The sequence below is a fragment of the Enhydra lutris genome, unplaced genomic scaffold, assembly GCF_002288905.1.
Source record: "Enhydra lutris kenyoni isolate GAN:26980312 unplaced genomic scaffold, ASM228890v2 scaffoldscaffold49, whole genome shotgun sequence".
Taxonomy (NCBI): Eukaryota; Metazoa; Chordata; class Mammalia; order Carnivora; family Mustelidae; genus Enhydra; species Enhydra lutris.
The window spans coordinates 9,499,824-9,525,198 of record NW_019154133.1 but is presented as its reverse complement, the minus strand read 5'-3'; the positions used below and the strand labels follow the sequence as shown (position 1 = coordinate 9,525,198).

The 25,375-nt window shown below is 39.6% G+C and overlaps 2 protein-coding genes across 4 annotated transcripts in view; both read left to right on the top strand.

The window, feature by feature from the left end:
* The first annotated feature begins 2,618 nt into the window (after nucleotides 1-2,618).
* On the top strand, nucleotides 2,619-10,191 carry LOC111156804 (transmembrane protein 70). The gene is made up of 3 exons (XM_022517873.1): nucleotides 2,619-2,931; nucleotides 4,137-4,242; nucleotides 9,657-10,191. The coding sequence occupies exons 1-3, from the start codon at nucleotides 2,722-2,724 to the stop codon at nucleotides 10,112-10,114; spliced, it is 774 nt and encodes a 257-aa protein (XP_022373581.1). The 5' UTR covers nucleotides 2,619-2,721; the 3' UTR covers nucleotides 10,115-10,191.
* Nucleotides 10,192-16,035: 5,844 nt separating this feature from the next.
* Nucleotides 16,036-25,375, top strand: part of LOC111156835 (lymphocyte antigen 96) — a 38,652-nt gene continuing 29,312 nt past the window's right edge. The window contains exon 1 of one of the 3 annotated variants that reach the window (XM_022517932.1): nucleotides 16,036-16,510. In XM_022517932.1, coding sequence (XP_022373640.1) covers nucleotides 16,399-16,510 — 112 coding nt within the window. In that variant the 5' untranslated portion in view covers nucleotides 16,036-16,398. The remainder of the gene's footprint in view (nucleotides 16,511-25,375) is intronic. The other 2 variants (XM_022517933.1, XM_022517934.1) reach the window with 2 other exon arrangements.

Genomic DNA, 25,375 nt, shown 5'->3' with positions numbered 1-25,375 from the left:
TGTTAACTTTCCAATTGAACTTCTCTGTAACCAAAATCTCAACAAGCATCATGTTTAATGTCTGTATAGAATTGCATCATATAAACATACCATGATTCACTTAAGTATTTCCCTAATGTTAGACATTTACCCATTTGCCTTGTTTCCATTTTTAAATTTTTTTTTCAAGAGAGATGGAGGGTGGGGGGTGGGAAGAGAAAGACTCAAGCAGGCGCCACTTTCAGCACGCAGAACTGGATGTAGGGCTTGATCTCTCATCACCATGAGATCGTGACCTAAGCCAAAATCAAGAATCAGATACTTGGATTGAGCCATCCAGGTGCCCCTACCTCATTTCTACTTTTTAAATCATTTTAAGTAATGCTATGTTTAGTATCTCTGCAATAATCTTTGACTATATTTCTGATTATTTCTTTAGGATATGAACGTTTTAAAGGATTTTGATAATCTGTTGACAGGGTCTTTTCAGGAAAGATTCTCCTAGCATATGCTTCAAACCAGTAATGTATGAAGAAATATTTAGGGTTCTTATCAATATACTAGCTTTACCAAAAATTTTCTTTTCTTTTTTCCATCATGCTATTCTGCCCTTAAGCTTACCTTAAAAAAAGGAAAGAGAGAGCTGGTGGATGGGGAAAAAAGACAGCTAAAATACAAACAGGATATACAATAATGGTGGTCATACATTCTAAAAGTGATAATTGGTTTTTAATTTTCCATCAGTCTCCATCTTTAAAGGGAAGCTCTTAGATTATATGAATGGAGTATCAAGTTTTATTTTTTAAAGTCTTAGTATCATTCCAAAAGTCCCACCCAAGTATTTTCAACAAATGTCTCTATATTACTAGAATTGGGAAAATCTATTTAAGCATAAATAACAATTCAATGTAATTCCATAGCACAGAATTTTCAGAATATGATCTCATTTTAGCTATTTAGAAACATTGAGAAGTAAACCAAATATTTTTTTCATTTGCTTACAGAATCTGTTGGAAAAAACTAAGCTTAACGGAAGTTAAAGTTCAGGTTCTCTCAGTATATTATTAAATCAATCAAGGAAGCCATTAGACTGAGATGGCTCTAAAACCTTGGTAGCCTATGGAAGCAAACCAAAACCTAAGCCAGAGTCAATTCCTGTAAATGTCTAAGAACAACCAATCACAAATAGCTAAGTAGATTTTCCCAAATAATGCAAATGCTTAAACTATAGTCAAATAATTTCTTGCTTTGCTTCTTCATTTTCTTTGTAAAAACCTTGTCCTTAGCTCCTCTCAGTGGAGGACTCAATCACTTTGTTTGGTGCTGCCCAATTTGAATAAAGTTTTGCTCAAATAAACCCAAAATTGTTAATATCTCAATTTATCTTTTTAACAATATGAAAACACTATATTAACAGAACATTTTAAACATATCAGTAAAATGGATAGTTGATGTTTGTAGTGTCACACTAAACAGAAGTTTTTAAAATGTAAGTGGAACATAAAGAAAATGAAGTTATTCATGAAGAAGCAGTATACTTTTATCCCTTTGAATGCCCAGAAAAAAAGTAGACAGGATTTGGAATTGTCAAGGTGATATTATTTTAGACTTTTAGTTTGATCTTCTATACCAAAAACATCTGGAGTCAGAAACATTCTGAAATAGTAAACAGGGGAGTGTCAACCCATTGGCTGCCCATCCTTTAAGACTCAGGTAACCTGGGGACGCCTGGGTGGCTCAGTTGGTTAAGCAGCTGCCTTCGGCTCAGGTCATGATCCCGGCGTCCTGGGATCGAGTCCCACATCGGGCTCCTTGCTCATCAGGGAGCCTGCCATTCTGTCTGCCTGTGCTTGCTCTCTCTCCCTCTCTCTCTCTGACAATTAAATAAATAAAATCTTAAAAAAAAAAAAAAGACTTAGGTAATCTGGAGCTTTTAGACGTTCTGAGGCCAAAATAATCATGCTATTTTTTGGGCTTCTTAAGAATTTTAAGTTGGCATTTAATTTAATGATATTGCAGCATTATGTTAGAGCTTATTTTTAGGTGTTTCCTCCATTGTGTTAGTACAGTGGATTCCCGCTTTTATGCAGTATCTTTATATCCCCTGCTCCTTAGTCTTGGCAATAGGCTCTCAATACCTGTTTAACAAGTAATGAACAAACGTGTATATTGGTGTGAAGGATTCCAGAAGACAAATCTGTCAAGTATCAGCATCACATGAACAAGCTCCATTTATTTTCTACCCAACGGTTGGATTAAATTACCATTCATTTTTGTCCAAGTCGCATAAAGTATTATTACTCTGTGTAATAGGCTAGAGTCATTTTTCCAGAAAGAAAATAGATTTGGGGGGCCTAGAAAATGACGCCCACGAGAATAAAACACTTAACCCGGGCTTCCAGGCTTTGTCTTTTTGCTTAGGGCTCTCCTCTGTCCCTCCACATTCTCTACAAGAGCGCTCAAATCTGGGAAAGGAAAGCCGCGCGCAGGCTGGGCGTTTGCGCGTCGCTGCAACTAGAGGCGGCCGTGCGGTGCTGAGTTCCGCCCGCAGGGAACGCGTGTGGCGGGGAAGGTTGCAGGCGGGCTACGTATTCTGCGCACGCGCGTGCGGCTAATCCGCCCCAGCGGGCCTCTAGGGGCGGGGCATGCGCGGCAGGTTCCAGCTGCGGTCGGATGGGGAACTGGGCCTCAGGGTTTCCTGTTTTGCCGTAGTGCCGCGTGCCGCCCCTTCTTACACGCGGAATGTTGCTTCTGGCGCTGGGCAGCTCGTGGGAGGCCGGACTTCGGCTTGGCGGGAAGAGGACGGTGCCGTCGGCGGCCGCCGCTCTTCGAGGCTTTAGGGCGGCCGCCTCGCGGGTGGCCCCCTGTAGCGGCTCCTCGGGGCTGGTTGGCTTCGGAAGCGCGGGGCTGCGGGGAGCTTCGCAGTTTCTCGGGCGGCGGGTGCGAACGCAGGTCGGCCTTCGGAAGGCTTGCGGACTCAGTGAGGGTCGGGGGTGGAGGGAGCGTCGGGCCCGGGGACTCTGGTGCGGAAGGAGCCCTCTGCGGGGCGCGCAGAGGCTGCCTTCCTCGGCCTCGGCCTCAGGCCAGGGGTCCCGGCGTTTACGGCACCCACGAGTCTAGGAGTGTCCGTTCGAAAGTAGTCATTTTCTGGGCGGTTCCAAGTCATTCACAGCTCGTTGCAAACCCAGCGGGTTTCTGATGACTCTCAGCTATTTTGTCTTCTACCTCTGAGCGGAAGCTCGGAAGGGTTAATTTGCAAGGAAATTAGATGCCCCACCTGGTGACCGAACTAAAAGAACTCAAACTGACTTTTAAGTTTGTTCTATTTTCTATTAGATGAGGCTATTTTAAGGAATTCTTTTTCTCCCTGGAAAAGGGGATGGAGACGTTAATCTTCACATTTTAATCTAAGTAAATTGTCTCCTAGTCTTGCTCTGTAAAATATCAGAATTAGCAAACATGGTTGAAACTTGGAAGAAATGTCTAACATGGGAATTGGAATCTAATTACATTTCAGCATAAAGGGATTAGGTATACCTTTTGCATTTTGAAGGGTGTGTGCTGTGAAATTCATTTTTAGACGTTCGGGGACCTCTTGTTCCTGTGAAATTTGATGAAGATTTCAAGAGAAATATTTTCTTAAGAGGAAGGGATGCAATGATCAGGGAGCGTTACTCTTTCTTTTCAAATACTAGCTATAGTATAAACATTTTAGAGATCTTAAAAATGGTCTGGACTTGAAACAGTTTGCATTTGCAGTATTTTATTTATATTAACATTTTTTTGAAAAGCCAATGCGTTTAAGATTTTGACAATGGAGCAAGAGTGATGTTTTCCTTAGCCGCAGGATGAAGAAGTTATTCCACCTAAATTTTGTACTTGTTCAAGTCCACGCTTATCAAAAAAGCCTTGAGCTGGGATGCAGACCTAGGTTTTCAAACTCTAACTCAGCAGGTGACTGTGACTGGAGTTAAGGACAGCTATTTTTCTAGTTTGATTTCTTCAGCTCTGTAGATTATTTGGGGGTATTCCTTAAATCACCTTATGTGACAAGTTCTCTTTTACTCTTCATTATAATTTAAAAAAACATAAATTAAAAGTTGGTCTAAAATGCACTTTGTTATGTACTCACATTATAATGGTCTCTGTTTCAATAGGTACCTCTTTGTTGGGAAGGATGCATTCGATGCTTACATACACAGCTTGAAAAATCAGAAGATGGAAGGCTGATTTATACTGGGAATCTGGCACGAACAGTATTTGGTGGGTAATCAAAAATGAGGGTAATTTCCTTTTTTACCCCTGTTCTTGGGATATGTTATTTCTTATTTTAACATCTCTTAATTGCAAGATATGAGGAAAAATTAGGTTATATATTTTTTCTTGTGGTGTATTGAGACCTTTGCATTTTTAGGAGAGTGTAAACAGATTTTTAAGACTGTTATGACTTTGTGATCTTATGGCTGGGTACTAAATAAAGCATCCATCCTTTGGTCACTTCCCAAGATGTTTAACAACAAAATAGAACAAGAAATGTATATTTGTGTAATGTTTGAATATGGAGAGAAAAAAAATATGGAAGTATACCCCCTAAGAGTAGTTATTTTGGGAGGGTACATATTTACTTTATATATTTTTAAATTTGGCAGTTAATATAAGCATATAATACTTTTATAATTAAAAAATATATTTCTTTTACATTTTTTGAGGTCACCTTAGCATTTTCAAGAAACATCTTTATTTAGTGCCTTTTCTAGGTGGTATAGAGTACTGGAGAAGACAAAGACAGTCTATTATTATTATTATTAAAGATTTTATTTATTTGCTTGAGAGAGGGAGTACAGAGGGAGGGAGAGAAGCAGACCCCCTGCTGAGCAGCAAACCCACTGCCTGTGCCAGGCTCTATGCCAGGACCCCGGGATCATTACCCTAGCTGAAGGCAGATGCTTAACCAACTGAGCCACCCCAGCGCCCAAGACAATGTATTAAATAGCTACAAATTTAAAACTCTTTCCTTAGCTCTTAATTTGGTATTTAGTCTGGAATAATTTATTAGGGAGGTCAGAAGAACTTGGGTATGTGTTTTGTTCAAGTTCCTGAGGTTGTATTTCATTTCAGTAATCTTAAAGTATAATGTGAATATCCGAAGGATTACTTTAAAGCCAAGTCAGCCACAAGATTTCAGCACTGCAGTTGCATTCCTGTTTTTGATTATGCTGGTGTCACTCACCATCTAAAATGTACTCTGGAAATCTGTTCTAAAATGTGTGGTATCAAAGTAGACTGTTTGGAATACAGTTTTAGCTATTTATAACTTTGGCATTAAGAACTGATTATAATTGGGGCGCCTGGGTGGCTCAGTGGGTAAAAGCCTCTGCCTTTGGCTCAGGTCATGATCCCAGGGTCCTGGGATCAAGCCCCGCATCGGGCTCTCTGCTCAGCAGGGAGCCTACTTCTCCCTCTCTCTCTGCCTGCCTCTCTCCCTACTTGTGATCTCTATCTGTCAAATAAATAAATAAAATCTTAAAAAAAAAAACTGATTATAATCACTGTTTTTTAAGAAGATTTTATTTATTTTATTTGACAGAGATCACAAGTAGGCAGAGAGGCAGGCAGAGAGAGAGAGAGAGGAGGAAGCAGGCTTCCTACTGAGCAGAGAGCCCAATGCGGGGCTCAATCCCAGGACCCTGGGATCATGACCCGAGCCCAGGGTGGAGGCTTTAACCCACTGAGTCACCCAGGCGCCCCTGATTATAATCACTATTGAGAGGAGTTCTGAAGTTACTGAAAAATCCATTTTGGGTAATTAGAAATTTCTTCTGGAATCAGTACATGAGTAGGCCATTGAGCCTGTGTCATGTCATATCTCTGGCCTGGGATACCTGGATTTATACTATTGAGAGGTGTTAACAGTGATACCCATGATATCCTTCCTTCTGAACAGACATGGTTCCTTCAAATTCAGGGAAGGCTTTTTAATTTATTTCCTATTTCCATTTAACTCCATTCTGTAAAGAAGAGAATATAAATAGGGATTAGTTTTGGTGTGGGTAGGATGTTATGTTTATAGAGGAGCGTAGCTATCCATGGTATTTAAAGTTCTAGAATTATAACTTGTATAGGAATTTAATGTTTGAGTTCTTTCAATGTTATGATAATAGAAACTCACTCTATATCCTTTTCAGAGATTGCTATTTTTTTCTATGTAGAAACTGAGGGAGAAACAATTTTTCTATGTAAAACTGAGTAAGAGACATTAGGATAGAGGTTCCATTCTTGAAGATTCTTTAAACTGCCAAATGGAGCCTCATTTAAAGACCTTTTTTTTTTTTTTTTAAAGATTTTATTTATTTGACGGAGTTTGAGAGAGAGAGAGAGAGAGAGAGTACAAGCAAGGGGAGAAGCAGGCTCCCCTCTGAGCAGGGAGCCCAATGCGAGACTTGATCCCAGGACCTGAGATCAAGACCTGAGCTGAAGGCAGATGCTTAATGACTGAGCCACCCAGGCACCCCTCGTTTAAAGACATTTGAAGGGTCTTTTAGTTGGTAGTTCTTGCTAATTCATCAATAAATAATTACTGATGTCATAGTAGTCTTACTGTAGGATGAGTAGAACTTGAATATCAAGAGGTGTGTAAAAAGGGCCTCTTAGGCATGGAAGTAGTATGAGCAAAGACATGAAGATGGGAGAGCCCAGAATATGTTTAGGAACTAGTAAGTACTTCAGTCCAGGCAAAATAAAGTGTACGTGTGTATTAGTTTCTTTGGGCTCTTGTAATACATTACCACAAACTTGGTGACTTAAAGTAACGGATTTGTTCCCACAGTTCTGAAAGCTAAAATTCTGAAATCAGGGTGTTGATAAAGGCCATGCTGTCTCTGAAGGCTCTAGGGAAGAATTCCTTGCCTCTTCCAGCTTCTGGTGGCTCCCAGCAGTCCTTTGTGTTCCTTGGCTTATGGATGCATAACTGCATAATTCCAATTTTTGCTTCCTAATTCAGACAGCTCTCTCTCTGTCTGCCCTGTTCTGTCCTTACAAGGGTATTCTCATTGGATTTATGGCCCACCCTATTCCAGGATGATCTCATCTCATTTTTTATTATCTGCATAGACCCTATTTCCAAATGAAGTCACATTTGGAGGTTCTGGGTGGACATGAATTTTGGGGTACCCTGTTCAGCCCTACATAGTGTGACAAAGTCATGGAGGAAAAAAGAGGTAGTTGGAAGGGGTAAGGAGGCTTTTATATAGGAGGCATCTTGGTCCCCATTGTATTCATGTTGTATTGTGTGTGTACTAGTGTCATAGCAACTACCTGTGGGAGGAAGGAAGGAATTAGTTTTAAATTACTAATAAGATTATTAAGCCTTCAACCAATAGCAACGAAGAAGAGTGTTGTCAGAGTATGTTGTCAGACTTCTGGTTTTTGGCAGTTTTGGGGAAAAATACCTCACTGTGCTTTTAATTTCACGTACTTAGGATCGAAGTGTATTAACATTTCATCTGTTGAAAGGCCATGTGCATTTTTGGTTCAGTGAGCTGTCTGCTTATATTTCTTGCATGTGTGTGGATAGGGCTTTAATCTTTTTCTTATATACTAGAAACCTTCTGTATGTTGGGGATATTAATCCTCTGCGATAGAGGTTGCAGATATTTTTCTCATTTGTCTCTACTTTGTTTATGTCCATGTACATTTATAATGTAATCAGATTTACCTGTCTTTCTCCTGGATTGCGTCTGTGTTTTGAGTCATAATTTTTTTTTTAAGATTTTTATTTATTTATTTGACACAGAGAGACACAGCGAGAGAGGGGACACAAGCAGGGGGAGTGGGAGAGGGAGAAGCAGGCTTTCTGCTGAGCAAGGAGCCTGATGTAGGGCTCGATTCCAGGACCCTGGGATCATGACCTGAGCAGAAAGCAGATGGTTAACAACTGAGCCACCCAGGCACTCCTTGAATCATAATTAGAAAAGTTTTCCCATTCTCAGATTATAAAGGACTTCATGGATGTTTTCTTATATATCTGATTTTATTTTTTACATTTAAACCTCAGAATTATTTGGAATTTTCCTAGTAGATGCTATAAGGGATGGATTGAATTTTATTTTTTTCTATTTAACTATCCAGTTGTCCAACACCACTTTGGCCCACATATTTGAGATTTTTTTTTTTCAAGGTTTTATTTATTTATTAGAGAAAGTGCCTGTGGAGGAGTCGAAGGAGAGGGACAGACAGACTCCAAGCTGAGCACAGAGCCCTGTGCCGGGCTCAGTCTTACCACCCTGATACTGTGACCTGAGCCGAAATCAAGATTCAGACACTGAACTGACTGAACCATCCAGGTGCCCCGAGACTATATCTTTATACTACATTTTCATATGCAGTTAGGTTTATTTCTGGATTTCCTATTTTGTTCTATTGATCTATTTATTTGTGCACCAGCACCACACCATTTTAATTATAGTCTTAGTTTTGGTATCTAATTCCTCCCCCACCTTTCTTTTCTTTTTTTGTTTTCCCAAATTAACTTTATAATCAACTTGTCTAGGATCTCAACTTGTCTGTTTTGTAAACAGATGGTGTTTTTGTTGGGATCATGTTAAAATTATACAATCAAACTAAGAAATTTACATTTTAAGTCTTTTATTTAGTGTGGTAAAATATACATAACATAAAATTGATCATTTTAACCATTTTTATTTATTTATTTATTTATTTAAAGGATTTTATTTATTTATTTGACAGACAGAGATTACAAGTAGGCAGAGAGGCAGGCAGAGAGAGAGGAAGGGAAGCAGGCTCCCCGCTGAGCAGAGAGCCCAATGTGGGGCTCGATCCCAGGACCCCGGGATCATGACCTGAGCCGGAGGCAGAGGCTTTAACCCACTGAGCCACCCAGGCGCCCTATTTTAACCATTTTTAAATATGCATTTCAGAAGTCATTGATTTTTAATCTTTTTAATATGACAGGTAAAAAATATCCCACTATTTTAATTTGAATGTCTTTTCTTGGTAAAGAAGTTGAATATGTTCATTTCCCACATATTTACTAACCACTGGTGGTATGATTTTTGGTAATTTGCTGTTTTAATCCTGGGCACTTAGTCTAATAATGTTAGTCTCATATTTATTTAAACATTTAATGTTAGGTATGTGGAAGTGCTTGTTAATAGAGAGTTTTATTTAATAGTCTGCCAACTGAATTAACGTTTATAGTATTCATAAGGATCTTTGAGTAGTATTAAATTTTTACTGGGGAACTGAGGTGGAGGCCAGTTAACCCTAAAGCAAGTTTCCTACCTGGAGAGGCAGTGTAGTGTATTGGCGAAAGGCCTGAACACTAGAGTCAAATTGCCTGCGTTTGAATCCCAATACTGCCTGCTTCTAGGTCGCTTTGTGACCTGGAGCAAGTGCTTTGTTTTTCTCATGTTGTAAATGGGAGTGAGGATGATAATTACACATCTGTTTCATAGTGCCTTTTTGAAGATGTCATGAATAAAATACATAAAATATGTAAAGTACTTAAAACAGCTTGGAAAATAATAATCATTATATATGTGTTTTGATTTTGTTGTTTTGATGATATAAGAAGAAAGGTAGAAGAATTAAACTGGATTGATTGATGCTTTTATAAAATCTATAAATATTAATGTTATCCCTTTTTTTTTCCTGTTTAGGTGTGAAATGTTTCTCTTATTCTACAAGTGTCATCAGCCTTGCATTACTACCATACATTTTTGCACAAAACAATATTATATTTGGAAGTCTGCCTTTGCAAATATTATTTTATGGCATCATAGGAAGCTTTACAGTGATCACTCCAGCACTGCTTCACTTTATTACAAAAGGCTATGTTGTTCGGTTGTACCATGAAGCTACAACAGACACTTACAAAGCCATTACTTACAATGTTGTGCTTTTAGAAACGAGTACCGTGTTTCACCAGAACGACGTGAAGATTCCAGACAGCACACATGTGTTTACCACATTTTATGCTAAAACGAAATCGCTGTTAGTTAATCCAAGGCTCTTTCCAAACCCTGAAGATTATAACCATCTAATGGGTTATGACAAACCATTTACTTTTGATATGGAAGAAGACAGTGAGAAGAAACAGGTTAAAGATGAGAAATGAGTCTATTGTTTTTTACATTTGTGCTTAAATGTGATTTATGTTCCAATGTATATTAATAAAATTGCCTTTACTTTTGTTTTCTGTTAGTGATTGATTGAAAATAATTTGAAACTGTATCAAACCACTTTTAATTTTTATGGAATTATATTCCTATATAATAATTATGCTATGTTTGAAAAATGAATCATGTAATATTCTACCACTTGTGTTTTTAAAAAAGTGAAAATACATTTTCATGCTGGCGTATGCATGGATAATTTTTTTTTAAAGATTTTATTTATTTACTTGACAGAGATCACAAGCAGGCAGAGAGGCAGAGAGAGAAAGGGGGAAGCAGGCTCCCCGCTGAGCAGAGAGCCCAATGCGGGGCTCGGTCCCAGGACCCTGAGATCATACCTGAGCCGAAGGCAGAGGCTTAACCCACTGAGCCACCCAGGCGCCCCTGCATAGATACTTTTATATAATGTTGTCTCTAGGCCGGGGATGGGTGTCAGACGCAAATGGGAGAGTTCTTTTTCCTTTACGTTTGGATTTTTCTAGGTGTATAGATACTAATTTCGTATGCATTAAAAACTATTTTTAAAAATTTTAAAATTACGGGAAGCAGTGTTATTTTCCCTTTGATTCTAGCACAGGTTTTTGTTTATCTTTTCAGGCGTAGTTGCCCATAATAGGAATCTGTGTCCAGTTGAGTATGGTAGCTACAGGAGAAATGGTGACCCAAGTAGTAATGTCTTTGGTGGCACACTTCTCCTTTGGTGTATCCTGTCAGAGTTGGAAAATCATAGGTACTAAATAGATGTACAGTAGCTTTTATAAAGTCACAACCTGTATGCTAATTTTATAAAGTATTGGCATTTTCAGATTTTTAAAACTGTAAAATGAAAATTGGTTCTTGTGATGGATTTTCAGCAAGGAGCAAAAGGCCCTAAGTCATGCTCTTAGATCAGTAGATAACTTACTAAGTGCCCAGTGTGTGCCAGATACTGTGCTAGTTGTCAAAGTCATAGTTAAGAACAAAACACCCAGGGGTGCCTGGGTGGCTCAGTTGATTAAGCCTCTGCTTTCAGGTCAGGTCATGATCCCAGGGCCCTAGGGATTGAGATCCGTGTCAGGCTCCCTGCTCAGAGGGGAGCCTGCTTCTCCCTCTCCCTTTGCCCTACCTCCTGCTCATTTTCTCTCTCTCTCTCTCTCTCTCTCCATCTCAAAAGCTTGAAAGAAAAAAGAACAAAATACCCAATCTCTGTGGAGCTGCCTAATGTCTCCTATTGTCTGTCATGATGGTAAACCTAATCTTAATGGCTTACCTGTGTATGAGGAAGGTTGATGGGGAAGCACCAGAAACCTCATATGTTCATAGACAAATTTCAGGTCTGCAGCTGCTAGAAGCTTATAGGAGACAGCATAACATAGAAAAGTACTTCCCTTTCTGAGGTCTAGAGCCTGCCCTCTTGTAGGATCAGCCAGCTTGTGATCTAGCAGAAGGCAGACTCTAGGTCTCAGAAAGATGAACAAGCTGGTGCCGTCCCATCTTCTGTTTGGGCCTCTGCCTGCCTGTTCCTCTGTCCTGTCACCCAGATACATACTTGTTGCTATCTTGGCAGTTAATGTATCTTACTATAAAATTTTCCATGATCAAATGTTGATCAAATATTAGTAGAGGCAAGAAAAAAAAAAACCAATTCCATTCCTAGAAGAAAAAACAGCATTACTAATATCTTAATGTTTTCTCCAGTTTCTTCATAACTTGTTCTGAGTGTACCGTATCTCTTTAAGTGTCCTGTATCCTTATAACCATTCTGTCACCTGTGGAGTGGAGTGAAAAACCTGTTTGTATTAGAATCAGAATAATTCAGAAGACAACTTGGTTGTTCAGGGAAAAGAAAAAACTTAAAATAGTGAGAAAGATGACTTCTCAAGTGCATGGTCTGGAGCCACACCAAGAAGAAGAAAAGGAACAGTATGTGTAGAATATGATTCATCACTGAAATAATCAGAAACAATTCAGGCCAAGGTGAGGAGGAAAAATTTACACACACCTCTCTATCCACTTTACTACATTCACCACAGGTGGAGTAAAATCTTGGAGAGGTTGGGGAGGTGAGGAGTCCCACTAAAATCTTGGAGAGGTTGGGGAGGTGAGGAAGGGCATTGAGTTGGGTTTTGAGTCTCAAAAGGCAGGGTGATCCTGGCTTAACATTGGGGTTGTATCAGGTAATATGCCTGTTGATAATAAAATGTCTTGTAATCCCTTTTCTAAACATTAGTTTCATTATTCTGAAATAATAATTTTAGAAGCAAAAGTAACAAAGTGGCCATTAGGTCTCAATGATAGCCTTAGCTTGGACATATTTTAGAGATGGTATTCTGATTTTTTCAGGTAATTTTGTTGTTGACTTCCCTTTCGTTGAGAATTTCAATCATTCAAAAGTTAGAAGAGTATAATGAATCAACATAACTGTCACTCAGATTCAACATTTACCAATTTGTTGTCAATGTTGTTTGACTTATATCCCAACCACTTGCCCTCTACTTTTATTTGGAAGCAAAACCCAGTCACTGTAACATCTCTTTCTTGAATATTTTTTAACTCTAAAATATTTACATAAAGATGTAAAAATTATAATACCATTATAATACCCAAATCACTCCCCTCTTTCCAAGTCACTCCCTTCTCCCCAAAGTTATCAAATATCCAGTTTGTTCAAATGCCAATTTCCTCTCCACATTTTGTTTGGATTAAGATCTTAGTAAAGTTCATGCCTTATTCACACCAATTTATTAAATGTCTTTCAAGACTCATCTAATCTATGGACCCCTCCATTTCTTTCACTTTGTTTTTTTCTCCCTTGTAAATTACCTGTTAAGAAGCGGTGTTCTTCGTCCTTTACATCTTTTCGTGGTCTAGATTTTCTGATTGTATCCCTGAGGTGTAGATTAACATGTTTCTCTGTCTTCTGTATCTCCTATAAATTGGTAGTAGGACTTGAGACTTCATCATATCGAGATTTGATTATTTTGGATAATTCATAGATGATGTTGCTTTTTTTTTAAAAGATTTTTTTAAAAAATTTATTTGGCACAGAGAGAGAGAGATCTCAAATAAGCAGAGAGGCAGGCAGAGGGAGAGGGGGAAGCAGGCTCCCTACTGAGCAGAGAGCCTCATGCGGGCTCCATCCCAGGACCCTGAGATCATGACCTGAGTTGAAGGCAGAGGCTTAACCCACTGAGCCACCCAGGTGCCCGATAATGTTGCTTTTATTAACTATTGTTGCATTAACAAATTACCCTCCAAATTTAGAGTTTGTTTTTGTTTTTTTTTTTTAATTTTTAAGACTTCTTATTTAAGAGAGTGTGTGTGTGAGCGAGCAGGGGGAGGAGCAGAGGGAGAGGCAGAGATGCAAACTCCCCACTGAGCAGGGAGCCTGAGGCGGGGCTGGATCCTAGGACCCTGAGATCATGAGCCAAAATCTAGAGCTGGATGCTCAACTGTCTGAGCCACCTAGGTGTCTCAAAAACTGGAGGCTTAAAATGTAATACTGCATGGTGCCTGTTGGTCCAGTATCTGAGATTGGCTTAGTTGCATGCTTCTGGCTCAGGTTCTGTCGTGGGGTTGGAGTCAAGCTCTTAGCTGGTGCTGCTGTCATCTGAAGGGTGAACTGGGGCAGGAGGGATTGTTTCCAAGGTGGCTCACTCGCATGACTGACAAATTGGTGCTGGCTTTTGGTAGGAGGCCTCAGTTTCTCACCACATGGTTCTCTCTTTAGGGCTACTTGCTGCCCCCAGAGCAACTGATCCAGAAGAGTAGAGTGGAAGCTGCAAGGATGTGTATGATCTACCTTGAAAGTTGCACACTTTTATTATGCAATATTTTATTAGTTACAGAATCAGCTTCATTCATTGGTGGAGGAGATTACACAGGGATTTGAATACTAAGAAGGATCATTGGGAGCCATCTTGGAAGTGGGCTACCCCAGTGTTCATTCATCAGGAAGTTCACAAATCCTTTCTGTCTCTCACTCTTCGTGAAGCTAGCAACCATTGATGCTCGGTGCCCAAGCTCAATAATTCATTAGGTGTTGCAAAATGGTTATATTATATTTTTCCTTTTTTAATATATTAGCTGAATACTTCTAAAAACAGAGAAAAGAATAAAAGGAAGCAAGGGAAAATTGTCCCAAATCTACTCTCTGGTTACCAGTATTTCAGTTTCATTAAATCGGGACAAATGTTTGATTCTTTCCCTTTGTTTATCAGTTTTCAAAAGAGTTGACTTCCTAGCATCATCTAATGATTAATTATACTTTTAAAAAATTATGAGCTCAGGGCACCTGGGTGGCTCAGTTGGTTGAGCATCTGACTCTTGGTTTTCGGCTCAGTTTCTGATCTCAGCATTGTGAGATCAAGCCCCACGTTGGGCTCTGCATTCAGTGCAGGGTCTGCTGGAGATTCTCTCTCTCTTCTCCCTCTGTCCCTTCCCTCTGCTCATGCTTGCTCTCTCTCTTTCTCTCAAATAAGTAAAATCTTTTAAAAAATTATGAGTTCTTAGTTTTAAATACATTTGGTGTATTTCAGTTCATTGTAGTTACTATCTTAATGTTTGTATAGTCTATAGGTAGGTTGAATAATGGTCCCCCAAGATGTTCATGTCTGGAAACTGAATATTACATTATATGGCAAAAGGGATTTTATAGATAGATCTTGGGGAGATTACCCTGGATTATCCAAATGGTTCTAGTATAATCACAGGGTTCTTATAAGAAGGAAGCAGGAGGTCAGAGGAGGTGATGTGAAGATGGAAGCAGAGATGGGAGTGCTAAACTTTGAAGATGGAGGAATACATGAGTTGCAGCTCTCCAAGATGAGAAAGTAAGGAAACAGGCTGTTTCGCCAGTCTCCAGAAGGAACCAGCTCTGCTGACACCTTGACCTTGGCCCAGTGAAACTAATTTCAGACTTCTGACCCCCAGAACTGTAAGAGAATACATTTGTGTTGTTTTAAGCCACCAAGTCAGTAGTTAGTCATTACAGCAGCAGTAGGAAACCTATCTTTGGTCAGTGTGGTCTGTCTTCATAATGATTATCTAATATGTTAAGATGTTCCGGGCTCCATCTTGTACATTTCCTGCCCTATATCTGGAATTAGCAATCTCTTCAGAGTCTTTGTTCCTTTTAGTGGGAAATGGTATTTTCGAGACCACTAGGGTCATTTGTAGGTTTTTCTTCTTCTTCTTTTTTTCCCCCACTTTTTAATGTAGTAAAAAATAAAATATAAAATTCACCATCTTAACCAATTTAAAGCACAAGTTCAGTAGTGTTAACTATAGTTACACTGATGTGCAACATATCTCTAGAACTTCTCATCTTCCAATCCTGAAGCTCAGTATCCAGTAACAACTTCCATTTCCCATCTTCCCTCAGATTTTTGCCTTTCTAAAAATGAGAAAGTAGCATAGTTCTTTAGTGGAAACTTTTACCAGCATATGATTATTTTCCTCTGAACCTGTAGACTTTTAGGCCCTGACTCCATGCTATTTTTATTTTTGTCTACTAATCCCAAACTATGTCCTACAAAGGATTTTATGTAGCTAAGTATCTAAACAATGAGCTATTTTTATAGAACAGGGAGAATTTTGAAATACATGTTACATCACAATAATGACCATTTCATTATCAGGGCCCAAAATATTCCCTGGAGCTGTACTTTGCTTAAGTAAGTGCATTCTGAAGCCTGGTGTGGTCCCCACCCAAAATGCAGAACTATAGCTAATATCCCATGTCAGCGGTCTCATCTAGTCTGGCTCAGCCTTGTGGCTGTACCTGTTGTAGAACAGAAATAATTTGCATCAGACTATTCAGTTCAGATCTATAGGTCCAGCTCCCTGGGCCATGAGAAATTGTGGTACAAAAAATTGTATAAAAAAAAATTGTAAAAAAAAAATAGCAACACAGATGGAAAAGGAGTGGCTGTCTCTTTTTAGGGATTCTAAAGGAGACCTACAGACTGGTTTTGTTACTATTGACCAGGAAGTACCTTGTTTCGTAAGCTCTGTGTTCTCATTTGCATTATGTGTTCTCAAAGAGTATATTCTAAATCATTTTCCTTTCTCCCTTTGCCGGAAGTGCTTGAATATTAAACACATACACTCAAAAGAGGAAACTCAGGAACTCAGAAATCATGTGACCGATGACTAAGTTAAACCTTTTCTGCTTACTGAAAGGGAAGAGTCCGATGATTAGTTGCTGATCCCCCTTGTATTTGTAAAGTTTTGGAGATACTGAATCATGTTCTCATTTATGGTTTTTTCCACTCTGTTTTCTTCCATATTCGCTGAACCTGGGGAGCAACGCTGGGTCTGCAACTCCTCTGATCTCTCTGTTTGGTATACCTATTGTGGTAAGTAAAACAGCAGCAAGCGGTTCAGGGTAGGTTTTCCCAAGAGCTTCGCACTGCTGTTGGGGGGAACTCAGGAAATGACAGTGTGTTCCAGTTGCTGCTGCGGGCAGCAAAGGTGATGGCTGGTTGCTGTTCTGTGTGGATTTTCTCGATCCTTCACAGACCTCACAAGTCTCTAAACTGTGCTGTACTTCCCCTCCAAGGGCTTCTCCTGTTCCCTGTCATCCGCTCTCTCCACCTTGAGCCCAGTGTCAGATTCTTCCCAGTTTTGGCAGAACTCTTTGCTTCTGAGCTTTTGCCTTAGCCCCAAGACTTACTGGTTCTTCTTGAGAAGGTGGACCAGTCCTAGCTGCCTTTTGGAATTGATTATTGCTCTGGTATGTGTCCTTTTTTTTTTCCCTTCAGCACAGCAGTGGGCATATAACAGGCGCTTCATAAGTGTTTGAGGCTGTGACTTTTGAGGAGCCTGGGAAACACCTCTCTAATAGGATGTTAGCCTGGTTCTGTCAGTTACTAGCTGTGTGACCTTGAGCAGAAAGTACTTAGCCTCTCTGTGTCCCAGTTTTTTTGTCTGTAAAATGAAAGTGATTTTATAAGTTTTACCTATTTATTTAAAGAAAGTGGGGGTGGAGGGGCAATGGGAGAGAGTGAGAGAGACTCTCAAGCAGGCTCCATGGCCAGCATGGAGCTGAGGCAGGCCTTGATCTCATGACCCTGAGATAATGAATGACCTGAGCCAAAATTAAGGGTCGGACACTTAAACTGACTGAGCCACCCAGGTGCCCCCGAAAGTGATTTTAAAGCTATTTTACAAGGGTCGTTGTAGGTTGTTTTTAGCATGTAGCCACATAGAAACAACAGTATTGACGAGATCAGTCATACCCTAATGCTATTAACTAGCTCTATCACTGTTTTTTGGTTTTCCTCCCTATTTCTCTACAAATGTCTGCAGTCTGAAAGCACAGCTTCAGGGCTAGACTGCAGTTTTGATTTGGTATTTTCCACTGGTTTGCTCAGCATGGGTTGACTGGTCTTTTCTACCCATTAGTAATATCAGGAAGGTTTGATGCTTCCAAAAATGCTAGCTCCTTGAGATTCTGTTGGGAAAATGGATCGATGGTGTAATACTTGGGGGAGATTTATAAATGTACTTTGAGTTCTGAGAAGTTCTGTAAGAAAGAAACCTATTTAATCCCCCGACTTTCAATTTTATTTTATTTTATTTTTTGAGTGTGTGTTGACTATCTTGAGAAACATTCTGGCAAATGCTAATAGAAATTTACTTCCAGGGAATTAGCGTAATTGCCAGGTGTGAGAACAAGATTTAGCTCGTGACCCATCTTACCTTCATGGTTTTTTCCTGTGTGTGGATTGTACTGAATTCCCTTGCAACTAATCTCTGAAATTTCTCCATCCTATAAGGTCAGTATAACTCTCCCCCACCAGAAAGCCTCGCTAGTCCACTCTGCTGCCACGTCTCTCCTTTCCTTCGGCTTCTATGTACCACACATTGATTATATTATCTTCTATTTAAAAGAAACAAAAGCTGTTATTTTAAAGTAATCTTTACACCCAACATGGGGCTTGAATTTACAATCTCAAGATCAAGAGTCACATGCTAGGGCACCTGGGTGGCTCAGTCAGTTGAGTGTCTGACTCTTGATTTCGGCTCAGGTCATGATCTCATGGGTGGTGGGCTCAAGCCCCACATCTGGGTTCTACGCTCAGCGGAAGTCTGTTTGAAGGTTCTCTCCTTCTGCCCTACCCGAGCATGCGCTGTCTCTCTCAAATAAATAAGGAGAGAGAGAGACAGACACAGAGAAAGTCACATGCTCAACTGACTGAGCCAGCCAGGTGCCTCAATTATGTTACCTTCTCTGTGCCATGTTTCACATGGCCTTTATTTGTATTACACTTCCTGTTATTATTCAAGCTTTTGATCTTTTAGTAATAATAATCGATTTGTCTTTTGGTGGAGGACCTTACTCTTTTCTGTCTAATGCTGAGAAGTCCTGTGGTCCTTTGCTGCTGCCCTATTGCTCTGGGGACTGAGGGGAGCAAGCAGAGTACACAGCTACAGCACAACCCTGCTTGGGACCATGGCCACTGCCATGTCATTATCTTCCTTCCCTACCTTACAGAATCTATCTGGTGAGTCCAACATGCATGTGTGGGAAGCTCCGATTCCTGTAGGTATTCCTGTGAGGAGAGTGGTAACAACAACACTTGATTGAGTCTTTCTGTGAGGATGATTTCCATTTGGTGAAGCTGTGGGGTATTAATAGTGGATTGGTTTGCTAGGACTCCCACAATAAAACACCAAAGATTGGGTGACTTGACAGAAATTTATTTCTCACAGTTCTGAGAACTGGAAGTCCAAGACCAAGGGTAAACAGATTTGTTTCCTTCTTGCTTTCAGATGACTGCCTTCTTGCCATGCCATGTCATTATTTGGTCTTTTTCCTGTGTGCACTTATGCCTGGCACTCCCTGTGTGTCTAAATCTCCTCTTCTTATAGGGACACCAGTCATATTGGTGTGGGACTTTACCGTAGCAGGTTCTTTTGAACTTAATCTCTTGTTTAAAGACGTAATCTCCGCATATAGTTACACTGTAAGGGAGTGGGAGGTTAGAATTTCAACATATGAATTTGGTGGGGGGGAAGGGGACACACAATTCAGCTTATAATATACAGAAATGTCAAGAATTAGCTATGTGCTCCTCAACTTTGGAAAAGGCAGAAAATGTGTGTGTGTGTGTGTCAGTCCATAAGACCCTGGACACTTACCCTCTTGTAACCTAGAATCCTCAGACTCAGATTAGGTTCTAGACTTTTTTTTTTTTTTTTTTTTTTTTTGCTATAGGTAGTCCAGAAACCCAAGAATTAATAGATCATTTAGTTAAACCAATATTCACTGAGCATCTAACATGTCTATTCTAAGCACTGAGGATATTATACAGCAGTGACCAACAAAGACAAAGTTCCTGCCCTAGTGAAGTTTTTTTTTTTTAAAGATTTTATTTATTTATTTATTTGAGAGAAAGAGAGAAAGAGAATGAATGGAAGGAGGTGTAGAGGGAGAAGAACAAGCAGATTCTGTCCTGAACACGGAGCAGGACATGGGGCTTGATTCTGTGACCACCGGAGGTCACTACCGGAGCCTAATCAAGAGTCTGATGCTTAACTGACTGAGCCACCAAGATGCCTCCTTGTGGAGTTTTTATCAGTAAAATAAAATATTCAGCATGTTAGATGGTGGTAATTTCTCTGAGAAAAAAGTAGAGCAGGAGAGGGGACAGAGAGCAGAAATGGGGAAAGGGGTTGCATTATAAAGTGGAGTGACCAAGGAAAGCATCCCTGGGAAGATGACATTTAGTAAAGACCTGGAATAGTTGAGGGAGTGGGCCGTGCAAAGGCCTGATGTGGGACATGTCTGGTGTGTTGGAAGGATAGTAAGGCCAGTGTGGCTGCAATGGAGTGAGGGAGGGGGAGGGAAAGCAGTAGAAGATGAGGTCAAAGAGTATATGGGGAGGAGATGAGGGCCTTGTAGGTCAGGGGGGTGGCTCATCTTTTACTGCAAACAAAGATTGGTCTGGCTCTTGTGCTGATGATAATCCATAGAGGGGCACAGGTGGGAGCAAGAGATGTGTTGGAAGGCTGTTGCATAATACTCCAGGTGAGAGAGATAATGGTGACTTGGACCAAAGGAGCTGCGGTGAAGGTGATGAGAAGGGGTCAAATTCTGGAAAGAATCTGAAGGTGGAGCTGACAGGACCAGCTGACTGGGTATGAGCTTGCAGCACGGCCCTCCCAGCTAAGCAGGTATATCCCCATATCTTGTGTATCCACCCCCACCACCCGCCCCAAGTGGGCCAGCCCCTTCCCTGGCCTTGAGTTGTACTTTTGTTCTCTAACTCAAAATATCCTTGTCTGTTTCATGCCAACCTTTTGTGGTCCATCAAAAGTCCTACAGAGCATGTCAAGTCAGCTGAATTTAATTCAGTTTAACAAGCTTTATTTAATAGGCACTGAGTTTAGTTATTATGCTAAGGAATACTGAGAATGTAAAGTTTATGTGCGATATAGCTGGAACATCAAGGAGCTTCTGGTTTTTGTCTCATGTGTAGTAGGAGGAGTAACTGTAACATGAGGATTCATTCATTTATTCTATGAGCTCAGCATGCCCCCTGGGAAGCCCAGTAGCTATTTGGAGCTAGAACTCCTGACTTAGGGCAAGCTGAGCCTCCTTCTTCCTATCTATCCCATTGCATCATCCATCTAATTCCTTAGGCCCCCAACCAGGGGTATCCTTTATTTCTTTTCCTTATTCCCCACATTCAGTGTGTTGCTGAGTCCCATTTTCACTATCTCCAGAGTATGTTCTCAAGCTAATTACTTTTCACTGTCCGCTGCTCACCACTCATACCCCCATCTCTCCTCTGGACTGATGATGACAAGGGCATTCCTGTCAAAAGGGACCACATATTTATGTATCAGAAATTCCATTAAAGAGGTAAAACGAAGTGCCGTGAAGGTTCAACTCCAGCTAACATTTCCCCCCTAGACCTCCAAGAATACTTAATGCCAACACTCAGAGGGACACTGTTTCGTTTCCAGTGCCAACTGCAGTTGCAATTGCAGTTAAGAAAGATTCTGAGGCAGAGCTCAGTGGGAGAAAGTGCTATGATGGATTAACAATGCTGACCTTTATGGTTGCAGTGGAAATCGGAGCCTCTTGTACTGTGCACTTGTTAAAACAGGTCATTACTTTCTGTAACAACCCAAATAGAGGATTTTGTCACATACATGGTGCCACCCAGGCGCCCCTACATGGTGACTTTAAAGTAATGAAGCTACCCTCCAGTAGGTCCTTGTAAATAATAAAATTATATTTCATACAATGCTATGTGATCTTTTGCTTCTTACATCTAATTATTTTTTGTATGTTGGTCTTGTCTTCCCAGAAAAATCATAGACCTCCTGATGTAAAGACTAAACCTCAGATCTCTCTTCTCCACTCTCTAACACCCTGCCCTCTGCCCACCCTGCTCTGATGCCTGGCCCAACAATGAGCACCCACAGGAGCTCTCTAAACATTTGTCTGATTGAATTGAGTTCTTGATGTTGTCATCATAATCAGACAATTTCAGAAACATGGGAAACTTAATTAGAAGGAGAGAATCACCCTTAGTAACACAACTCTGGTGATTCACTGCTTTTAACTTGTTCTCAGCTTCTGCTCCAGAGTCTTTGGTTGGCTTACTCAGGATTTTCTATAAGGATATGGATGGGAAAGAGGGTGCACATTACACTATGCTTGGTAATGCATATGAAAGGGCCCACATTTCAATACCCTAACAACCTTTTTCTTCCTAAGAAAGGTAATAATGGGTATTATTTATGCAAATCTTTTAAAATATAGGTGAAAAGGAAGACATAAGGTACCCTAGGCCTGTCACAATTCAGTTGGCCACTGTCAATATTTTAATTTTGGTGAATATCCTTTTGGATATATAAAGGTGAATATTAAAAACCATAAAATACCAGAATCATACTGTATATAATATTGGGTAAACAGGTTTTTTAAAACTTGACAATATATGATAAAAATCTATGTCATTAAATATTCTAAAAATTCATTTTAATGACAGCATATTAATTTAATATATAGGTATACATATTTACTTATTCAACCACTTCTGTATATTTTATTTTATTTTATTTTTTAAAGATTATTTATTTATTTATTTATTTCACAGACAGAGATCACAAGTAGGCAGAAAGGCAGGCAGAGAGAGAGGAAGGGAAGCAGGTTCCCCGCTGAGGAGAGAGCCCGACGTGGGGCTCGATCCCAGGACCCTGAGATCATGACCTGAGCCGAAGGCAGCGGCTTAACCCACTGGGCCACCCAGGCGCCCCGGCTTCTGTATATTTTAAATTGAGATATAATTGATATATAAGATTATATTAGATATAATACAAAATAATAGATATATGTGTATATTGCAAATAATCACCCCATAAGTTAACATCTATCACAACATAGTTTTAGACTTTCTTTTATAATGAGAACTTTGAAGATATATTCTATTAGCAACTTGCAAATGTACAATATAGTTTTATTAACTATAATCACCATGCCTTATACATCCCAGGACTTATTTATTTTATAACTGGAAGTTTATACCTTTGGACCACCTTCACCTGTTTTGTCCATGCTCATTCCTCACCTCTGGCAACCACCAATCTCTTCTCTGTATCTATAAATTTAGTGTTTTGTAGATTCTTTATACCAGAGAGATCACATGGTATTTGTCTTTCTCTGTCTGACTTAGTATAATGCCCTCAGAGTCCATCTGTGCTGCAAATTGGGTATTTTTTCTTTGGGATAAATAAACCTTTTAGGGATGAACATCTTTTGGGGATAAAAAGTGATAAACCTTTTAGGGATGAATATCTTTTGGTCAAATATTTGTGAACATCCATGATTAGGTGAGATGACTGTTAATATAATTCATTCTATGAGGATTTTGTTGCAGATAAACTCAACTAATTGAATGAGAGATATTAACATTGATTTTTTTTTTTTTTTTCAAAAATTTTTTATTTAGAGAGTGTGAGCAGGGGTAGGGGCAGAGGGAAAGGAAGAGAGAGGCTTTCCAGAACATTCTGCACTGAGCACAGAGCCCTTTGTGGGCTGGATCCCATGGCCCTGAGGTGATGACCTGAACTGAAACCATTAGAGTCTAATGTTTAACCAACCGAGCCACCCAGGAGCCCCTAACATTAATTTTAAGGCTTGTATTCAGGGGCAAATCTACACAAACCTGGTATCGTCTCTCCTCCTCCTCAGTGCTTTTATGAACTCTTCTTCTACACCTTTCTTGAAACTCCTTCTTCAGAAAGACTGTTCACTAATTTATCCATTCATTTATTCACTTGCTTAACATTTCCTAGATCTCTAATTACTTGACATATATTTTCTATCTTGAACCACTGTAACATACACAACGTGAAGAGAGTGTATAAAAGGAGAGTAATGTTGATGGGAAAAGATTAAAAAGTTCCAAGATAGAACAAGTAATTTTATGAAAATATCTTTTGGGAAGTTTTTTTCTCCACACTGTTTAAAGTAATTCAGTATCTTCAATTTCCACCTTAACAGTATTAGGGAATTAGAATACTAATCTATTTATGTTATAGGGAGGTTTCTTTTCTGTATTTATATAATATTTTAAAATCGATCTTACTGTAGTAAGAACACCTTACATGAGATCTACCCTCTTCAGTATTTTAGTGTACAACACAATATTGTTGACCATAGGCACAATGTCATACAGCAGAGCTCTAGAACTTATCTTGCTTGACTAAAACTTTATGCCTGTTGGTTAGTCATTCCCCATTTCCCCCTCCCCCTCAGCCCCTAGCAAACACGATTTCACTCTTTGGTTCTTTGAATTTGACTGTTTTAGATACTTCATGTAAGTAGAATCATGTAATATTTGTCCTTATAAGACCAGCTTATTTCCCTTAGAATAATGTTCATAGGATTCATCCACGTTGCAGCATATTGCAAAATTTCTTTCTTTCTCTTAAGACTGAATAGTATTCCACTGTATATATAGGCCAAATTTTATTTATTTATTTATTTATTTAAATATTTAATTTATTTATTTGACAGAGTGCACGTGAACAAAGAGGGGGAGAGGCAGGCAGAGGGAGAGAGATAATCAGGCTCCCTGTGGAGCAGGAAGCCCAACGTGGGGCTCTATCTCAGGACCCTAGTGGTTTAACCAACTGAGCCACCCAGGTGCCCCCAAAATAAAATCTTAAAAAAAAAAAAAAAATGAAATCGTGTTTGCATGCAAGGAAAATTTTACTTCTTCCTTTCCAATTTGGATGCTTTTCATTTATTTTTGTGGCCTAATTGATCTGACAGATGGGGTCCGTTATCTAAGGAACGAGACTGAGACAAAGTGAAAGTTATGCAAAGCTTTATTCTATGCCAAGCATTAGAAGTCAGACTGACCAGCCAGGGCCACCTCCGAAGAGAGCGACCCCGTCCCGATCTCACAGGCTGGTTTTATAGAACATAACCACAGACCTCAAGGTACGTGGCTTCTATTGTTAGGGCATTTACTCCCGGAACCGATACCCAGAACCAATACCAGGAACTACTGGGATGTTTGGAACTGCTGGGGCGTGCTGGGGCTTTTAAAACTGCTGGGGCGTTTAATTCCCGGAATGAAGTCCATGGATGTACACAACAAGATGGCTACCTAGGCAATATGGAGTCGTTCTAGGTAAGCAGGCCCTAATAGTTAAACAGGTTTCAACATTAAATGGGCCCTAACACTGACTAGGTCTTAGGGTGCTATGTAAGGAGTGGGTATCCTTGCTTTCTTTCTAATCTTAGAGGAAAAACTTTCAGTTTTTTTACCATTGAGTGTAACATTAGCTATGGACTTTTGTATATGGTTTTTATTATTTTGAGGCCATTTCCTCTAATCCTAGTTTGTTGAGAGTTTTTATCACAAAAATGAATAAATCTTGTCAAATGCATTTTCTGTATCTGTTGAGACATAATCATGTGATTTTTATCCTTCATTCTATGGAATTTTGCATCTATATTTATTAGAGATATTGGCCTATAGTTGTCTTTCCTTGTGGCGTCTTTGTCTGGTTTTTAGTGTCAGGGTAATGCTGGGCTCATAAAATAAGTTTGGAAATGGTCCCTTTCAATTTTTTGAAAGATTTTGAGGATTGGTATTAATTCTTAATTTAAATGTTTGGTGGTAGAATTTACCTGTGAGGCCATCTGGTCCTAGGCTTTTTTTTTTTTTTTTTTTTTTTTTTTTTTTTTT

Coding starts and splice junctions, on each gene's coding strand:
- LOC111156804 (XM_022517873.1), top strand. CDS start 2,722: ATGTTGCTTCTGGCGCTGGGCAGCTCGTGGGAGGCCGGACTTCGGCTT. Junction 2,932..4,136: donor GGCGGCGGGTGCGAACGCAG/GTCGGCCTTCGG, acceptor CTGTTTCAATAG/GTACCTCTTTGTTGGGAAGG. Junction 4,243..9,656: donor TCTGGCACGAACAGTATTTG/GTGGGTAATCAA, acceptor TTTCCTGTTTAG/GTGTGAAATGTTTCTCTTAT.